The 8,045-nt window shown below is 35.0% G+C and overlaps 1 protein-coding gene across 1 annotated transcript; it reads left to right on the forward strand.

Annotated features, from left to right (window-relative positions):
- The first annotated feature begins 5,620 nt into the window (after positions 1-5,620).
- LOC123530388 (uncharacterized) lies at positions 5,621-7,459 on the forward strand. The gene has a single exon (XM_045311159.2). The coding sequence runs from the start codon at positions 5,621-5,623 to the stop codon at positions 7,457-7,459; it is 1,839 nt and encodes a 612-aa protein (XP_045167094.2).
- Positions 7,460-8,045: the final 586 nt, after the last annotated feature.

Raw genomic sequence — 8,045 nt, forward strand, 5'->3', positions numbered from 1 at the left:
TGATATAAATTTACCTTTAGCCTGCTGGTGGCAACAGATTCTGCCTTTGTAACCAGTGCAGACCAAGATCAATCTGCACGTCCGTGAAGGCTGATCATGGTCTGCACTTTTCGCTATTCAGTCAGTAAATTTTCAGTAAAAACCCCTTTGAATAATAAATGGTATTGCCCACATTGAATAATGAACCAGTCCATTTTAGAAATTTAGCGGGGTAAGGGTTGAAAAAAAGAAAAGAAAAAACATCGAAGAGGCTTCCAAATTCATGTGGTAAATGACTTATGTTGCACAATATAAGACCTTGAAAATATATTATTTATATTCTAGATGAAAGTCTCTTACTTACTGTGGGCTCTGTTGTGTATAGATCTTTCTGTCAGAACAAAATGACCTTAGTTGAAACTGACCCCATTAAGTAAAAATAACTGAAAATCCAAAAGCAAGCAAAATGAGTTTACATGATATTACACTGCATCCATATATGTCATAAATGACAGAAATTTACCATGCCTTCTTATGCCCAAATTTTGGCAAAAGTCACACATATCTCCTTTACAACGTATGAAATAAGTTCTCGAAACATTTTTTTTTCTTCAAGTATTATGTGTCATATTGTATGCTTGATAATTATGTAACATCACAGTTATAACCATTGTAGTTTTGTTGAGCTTTTTTGCCTGCCAGGATATGCTGTTATTTGTGCCGTTTCATGTTAAAAGGTGAAATAACATATTGACTTGTCAAAATATGATGGGGATGTTTTTGCTTTGAATTTTGATGAAAATGGTATTTGTAAAGAGAATCTAAACTTGACAAAAAAAGTACTGTAGGGCACCTTTTCTCATGCTGTAGGTTTAAATATTTGTTGTTATCAAATACTGAGGGACTGCCAAGTGTATGAAAATAAGTATTATTTGAATATAGTGCAATTTATACATGTAGTTCACCTGAAACAAAGGTTCATGTGGGAGTTGCTAGTATAGGAGGATGGTACTGCATCAGTGTCTATCATTTGAACCGCACCATGAGAAAACCAACATAGTGCGTTTGCGACCAGCATGGATCCAGACCAGCCTGCGCATCCGCGCAGTCTGGTCAGGATCCATGCTGTTCGCTTTCAAAGCCTGTTGCAATTAGGGAAACCGTTAGCGCCAGCATGGATCCTGGCCAGACTGCATGGATGTGCCGGCTGGTCTGGATCCATGCTGGTCGCAAACACACTATGTTGGTTTTCTCATGGTGCGGCTCAATTTTATCATGTTGTCCATCATCATTAGTTTGACTGTTAACACTAAACATTATAACTTTTGGCAGATCTTTATGGAACTTGGTGAGAAAGTTTGTCAGGTCTGATTCTGGGTCATCTGGTCCATAACAAAGGTCACTAGAAAAAACCAGAGAAAAACTTTGATACTCTTTCGAGATGACTTTTGACTGACATCACCTTAAAAGATTTTTTTTCAACTAAGTTATGTATGTGTTTACTAAATTTTGTCTTGGTGACCTTCCCCTATCATAAGAAATGGTAATAAGATGAGCGATTTAGAGCCATCATGGCCCTCTTGCTTTATACTGCCATGGAAAAAAGTGCTGCTTTTATAACTGTTATAAAATGTGCCATCATTTTGTTTTTCTTTATTCTTTAAATTTCATTTTTTTTTTTTTTTTTTTTGACTTCTGTAAATCTATCAGTCTCCAGGGCCTGGTTTAAGTTGCTGATTGTGAATCGCTTGGCCCTCACTGATGCGGGTTCGAAACCTGGCTTTGGGATGTAGAATTCTCTTTGTAAAGAAACCATCAATAGGTTGATGGTTCTACCTTGGTGCCCACCCTTGCCCGATATAATCTATATAGGTAAATTGTGTCCATGCGACTCTAAACCCAACAATATACAAAATCAAAAACAAAGTCTGTCAAATCTATCTTTTACATCTCTTGCTTTTGTTTGAAAAATGTAGAACATAACTTATAGCTAGATATTGACTAAGCTGTTCTTTAATCTTACAAGAAAAAAGTTCTGAAAAGAACCGAAAGATGCGTCTTAGTGTTAGTATTTTTTCATTTTTTTTTAGAAATATTATATTTTGTATTGTTTAAGTTTGTTTAGGGTTTTCTTGTACACAGTTCTTTTTTTTTTTTTTCCGTTTTAGGCGAGAGAGATGGTATAATTGAAATTGAACATCTCTCAAAGCAAAGCAAAGACACTTAAGCGTGCATTTGAGGGAAAGATATTTCTTGTCCCATTTTTATGTCTGCTCTAACATATTACTAGATATTATCCATTGAAATTTTTTAATGCAAATACTTTAGATGTGCATATGTTTGATATTATATCTGTATGTGTATTTAGGGATTTTTATGTAACATCATTATGGTATATAATTGACAACGGGCATTATGCGTTCAGATAAAAAAAGTTTCATTTTGAATGAGAGGGGCATAAAACTGCAATATTGTGAAGTAAAGTTATGGGCCCTAGATATTACACGCATTTAGTAGTAGCAAATCTTTTCCGTAGGCATAATTCATGTAAGGTGTCTACAGACATAATTTAAGGCTGATCAAACAGTATAGAAAAAAAGTAATGTCCTAATTAATTATTTTTTAAGTCATTTATACAGAGATCTTAGAAGGTATTGATAGCAGAGGGTAAAAAGATGCTATCTTTTTATAGGATGGCTTTAAACTAAAATGTTCTATCTAGATATCGACAAAATAAGGCAGATAATACCTTTTGGCTTTACACAGTCCTAATATTTAAAGTTCCAGTAAGGCTTTAAACTGATTTGTATTAAATCTTTGTTAAATTTTGTCATAAATATATTTATGTTACCTTGTTTAAGGAAATACTGTAAAAGCAGAAATTTTCACAAGGGTTTAATTTTCGCTTTATTCGCAATGCCCTGTATATTAATTTCCACACAAATATTTACGATTAGTATAATACAGGTTCAAGTAAGATACCATTTTTAAAATTTCCAGAATATTAAACCTCGCAAACAAACTCAGAATTTCAAATTTGCGATAATTTGCCTTGGCAAAATATGTGCTTTTACAGTAATGGTCATGATACTAGATCTTCATTATTAGTATTTCCCTAAACAGATTGGTGGGATGTTGGGGTTTTTGTTAATGGAATTTAATTCTATGCTTCGTGAACTTTATATTCACATGTATCCAGTTAAGTTTTCTATACACTTAATAAAATACTAAACATGCATCCAGTGTTTGTTTTGAAGTTGATGTTTTAGAGGTATTGAGAATTGACCAATAGCTGCTTCATTGTTCTTCTCTGCAATTAGGGTATATTCATCCTTTATCCAATATCAGTTGTAGAATATGGTATAATACAGACACTAAATAGGAAAATGGCACGGAAAAAAAAACTGTATTCACATAATGGCGGATTCAAATAATCCTCAGTTTTTATACGCCCGATGGGAGCATATTATGTTATGACGCTGGTGTCCGTATCGGGAGCATATTATGTTATGACGCTGGTGTCCGTCTAAGAATTTCGTGTCCGCTCTAACTCTTCAAGCCAATGAAGGATTTCAAAGAAACTTGCACAAATGTTCACCGCATCGAGACGACGTGCAGAGCGCATGTTTTGGTTGGCTTGGTTCTAGTTCAAGGTCACACTTAGGGGTCATGCAAAGGTTATACCTTCGGGCGTATATTGCCCGGCATTGCAGTGCTCTTGTTTTTCAGGTTCTCTGTAGAGCAATTTTCATTCATGATTTTCTTTACAATTTTTTTGCAAATATCACATGACAGATTTATGCTTGACATGTAGGTAGTATTTTCAAAATGAAATAATAACATGACAGAAATTTTAACATACATCACCACTACAATTTGGGGTCACATTATTTAGCTGATTTTGCAGTTTGTGTGTTTGAAAATATTTTTCTTGCATCAAACATGATCCCCGCTTTTCTTTTGATTTTATTCAGCACTTGAAATATTCTTCAAGAAAATGTAAGTTACAGACATTAAAATGGGTCCTAATGTGTGCAACCATTGGAAATATGTCAGTTTGATATAGAATGAAAAAGTGCATCTATTTAGTGTGTTGTAACCATAAGTTATAACAAGGATATAGCTTTGTGTAAAAGCTAGTCAGCGGCCCGTTTTGTGTGCTAATGTTCAACATAATTGAGACTGAACTAGATCTATCTGCGAAATACATGTACTGGTGTATCATCGACTACTTACGCAAAAAAGGAAACAACTTTCTCTTTGGGTATAATGACAGCTGGTTCTCAGATGCAATGGCTCGCTAGTGTGGTGATCCTTTGTCCGACCGTCAACAATCTTACTTTTTACACGTGCTCCATTCCTTAGCCAATCTTCTTCAAACTTACATAGGGTGTATATCTCAGTTAAGTTTGATGGTTGCAAGCAAATCTTTCATACTTACATGCGTGCACACCGGTATACAGTTTTATATGTTCACGCATTAAAATACAAGTGCACGCATATATACACGTGCATTTGTAATTGCGCGTGCACTTAAAAATATACGTGGATAACTAGATTATATTAGTCTGGTGTAATTGTTAATTTATAGACAGGTATAAGTTTGTATATATGCACCATCATATTTACGCCTACACATAAAAATTGTAAGCGTGCACGTACGCTTTATTAGTTATTATGCATGCAGTATATATTAGCCTATACTTTCATATACGCGTGCATACGTACGCACAAGTGCACTCGTAATTACAGTTGCATGTTCATATGTGCTCATACATATTTAAGCGTAAACGTGCACGTATACATTAACGTGTGGCTGCATGCTTTAATACATGCATGTATACCGTAGTTTGTAACTCAAAGTAGACTTTAAATAGACCTCAATATTAATCATTGCACACACTTCTTTATCTGGGGCCTGTTTGTAGGTAAATGAGGAAAAATTATAAAAAACTGGAACATAAAGATACATATTTTCAGTCACATATCGGTAAAGGATGTGGTATTTTTATCAAAATAATATTGCCATATCGCCACATTTGCCTGCGTGTTTAGTTGCCCTTTTGAAGACCTCAAATACACCGTATCCAATCGTTACTTTGAAAACCCGGATAAGTAACGTATGATCTCGGATAAATGGAGCGGTTTTTGGTGAATTTGAGTAAGAAAATTGTCTTTTTAAGTTATTTGAAAATTATTGTCGAAGACGGCATACAGCACAAGATCAAGAAGGTGTTCCGAACATTGTGTAATACCCGTTGCTATTGTTTTTTCATTTTCCTAATACTTCGAAAAACCATGCAAAAATAGCAGGTGACCCAGGAAAAGCGTTATATTAAGTACGTTCTCTGATAAACATAGAATATTACCAATTCCGTGATATTACTGATGCAACATATTTGTGCTAGAAATCGGAAGACCGATATAACTTATCCGGTTTGTTTAAGTAACGACTGGATACGGTGAAATAACTTCCTTTGTGTAAACCACTTATGTGCAGTTTGCATATTTACACAATCGATACGTTACGTCAGAACTAGGATTTGAAGATACCGTTAAAATGGATAATTATACATACATTGGACATATGAAACTTTAATAGAATAATCACGTTTGGGAAACGTACTCATTCCCAAACAAGATGTCACACTCTCGGACGAATGCATCTGAAACCATACTGTGCGATCCCTGCTTATTTGACGATTCAAAAGCGGAAGCGACTGGATTTTGTTGGATATGTGTTGAATATTTATGTCCCAGCTGTATAAAAGAACATGGTAGAGTGAAAATGACAAGAACTCACAAAGTTCAACGGGATAATATTCCTGAAAATGCTGACGCCTTGAAAGAAATTAAAGCAATGGTAACGTGCCCTAACCATGCAGATATGGATGTTACGCATCATTGTAAAAATCACGATGTATATGTATGTGCCTTATGTAGGGTCGATACTCATAAGAATTGTGAAAATATACATGAGATAGCGAAGGAAAAACAAAGTGAAAGACTATTCAGCGATGTACAAGGGCTCCTTGCCACAACAGCAAATGCATTGAAAGAAACAAGAAAAGGTAAAAAGGAAAATATCACAAGTTTATATCAAAACCAGGAACAAGTATTCAAGGAAAGGCAAATTTTGATGCAACAACTACTTGATGAATCAAATAACGATACCAAGACAATAACAGAATCACTGGTAAAGGAAATTGAGAAAGATGTAGAAGAATTGGACGTTATTGAACTGTCCAAAACAAAATATGAACACATTCTTGACGCAGCACCTAGGGCCGGAAATGATAACCAAGTCAACATTGTTCAACACATTATGGTGGAGAAAGTTAAGTCACTAGGTGAGAAGGTTTTCTGTTTGCAGAGAAAGGGACTTGTTACTTTGCAGCTTTCTAAGTCATTTAACATCAGCAAGTTCAAGCCGATTGGGGAAGTAGACGTAATAAGAAATGCAGAGAGTATCGTTGCTTCTGATGACACTCTTAAAAGAGCAGTTGAAATATCCAGCGATGCAGTGACAGACCTCGCTGAAGACCATTCCGCCAGAGATAAGAATAATCATAAGATTACTGATACAAAAGCTGATGTCAGGATATCAAAATTAGAAAGAAATATTAGTGCGGATAAAATGCTTCATCACGTAAGAGGTGCTGGCGAAAAGTGCGAGTGCTCTATTCAAGGATTAGTTATTCTTCAGAATGGGCAAATTGTTTTGATAGATTACACCAACTTAAAAATAAAATTATTTGCTAATGATTTTGAATTCCTGAGTGCTTTACGATTACCGGGAAGACCTGTGAGGATCTGTACCATAGGGCCAAACACTGTTGCTGTGAGTTTTGAAATTGTCAAAAGAATAAATCGCTACAAGTTAGTGGGATGTTCACTAGTGTATGAAGGTGGCTTTAACATAAGGCTATACAACCGTGGAATCACGTACGACGGGAAGAATATACTAGCAATTATGGTACACCAAGGCTTCTCCGAAGGCACTATCACATATGAAGACGAAATTGAAGTAGACATTTTGAACGTTCTAACTGGGCATGTCCTTGATACCATAACTGACTTCAAGATTATAAATAGTAACAGGTCTCTTACACTGAAAAATCCTATGGCAATACACGTCAACGATAGCAATGAAATCGTCATAGCAGAGACGAACAGAATACTTTGCTTTAGTCTTGTTAAGGATCCGGTAACAGGTAAAACAGTTGCGCATGAGCAAAGGTACCTTGTTATTGGTAAGGAAATACCAAAACACAACATTGAGAATATTGTCTCAGACAAAGATGCGCTGTATGTTATTTCGAGGTCTGGAAGAGTGCTTCAAATTTCTAATACGGACTATAACAATAAAAGACTTCTCAATGTTAGTCTTGATGAAGGTTTATCTATAGCAGTGGACGATAACCGAATTTTAGTAGGATGTGATAATGATGATGATATTCATGTATTTGAATTTGAGTAAGAAAGTGTGGAGTGTCTACAAACGCCCGATTTGCAGAAGATTAGGTAGGGAATATAGATGACTTCATGTTTATATGTAGACAAACAAAGACATCTTAGGGAATACTTCAACGGATCCACATCCATCCTAGGAATATACATGTATATATTTTATAAGATAATTCATGAACGAGTGCTTATACTTTATAAATGTATAAATTCGTCCGTAACGCTTGCAGTTAAAGTAAATCAAAAAGTTATTTTAATGGAAAAAAAACCAATAAAAAGCCAAAACTATAATTGTGCTATAAGAAGGTTATATCAAGTATGGATCCTTTTCAATTCAAAAATACGTTTTTTTTAACATTTTGTATTTATTAAATAGCTACTTTGCCAGCATTTTAGCTCACATCAAAATTATACTGCTGCGAAGTGGTTATTACTGCTCGTACAAAAATAATTCAAATAAAACATTGGCTGTCATTATTTTCTACCAAAACCTCTACATCCGTATGAACTATCCGTGTGGTTTAGTCCAAGTGAATAAATAGTGTTCAATAACCTGTCCGCAATTACAGGCCAAAGGCTGTTTACTAGCAATTGTTTAT

This window comes from Mercenaria mercenaria, chromosome 13 (genome assembly GCF_021730395.1).
Source record: "Mercenaria mercenaria strain notata chromosome 13, MADL_Memer_1, whole genome shotgun sequence".
NCBI classification, from domain to species: domain Eukaryota; kingdom Metazoa; phylum Mollusca; class Bivalvia; order Venerida; family Veneridae; genus Mercenaria; species Mercenaria mercenaria.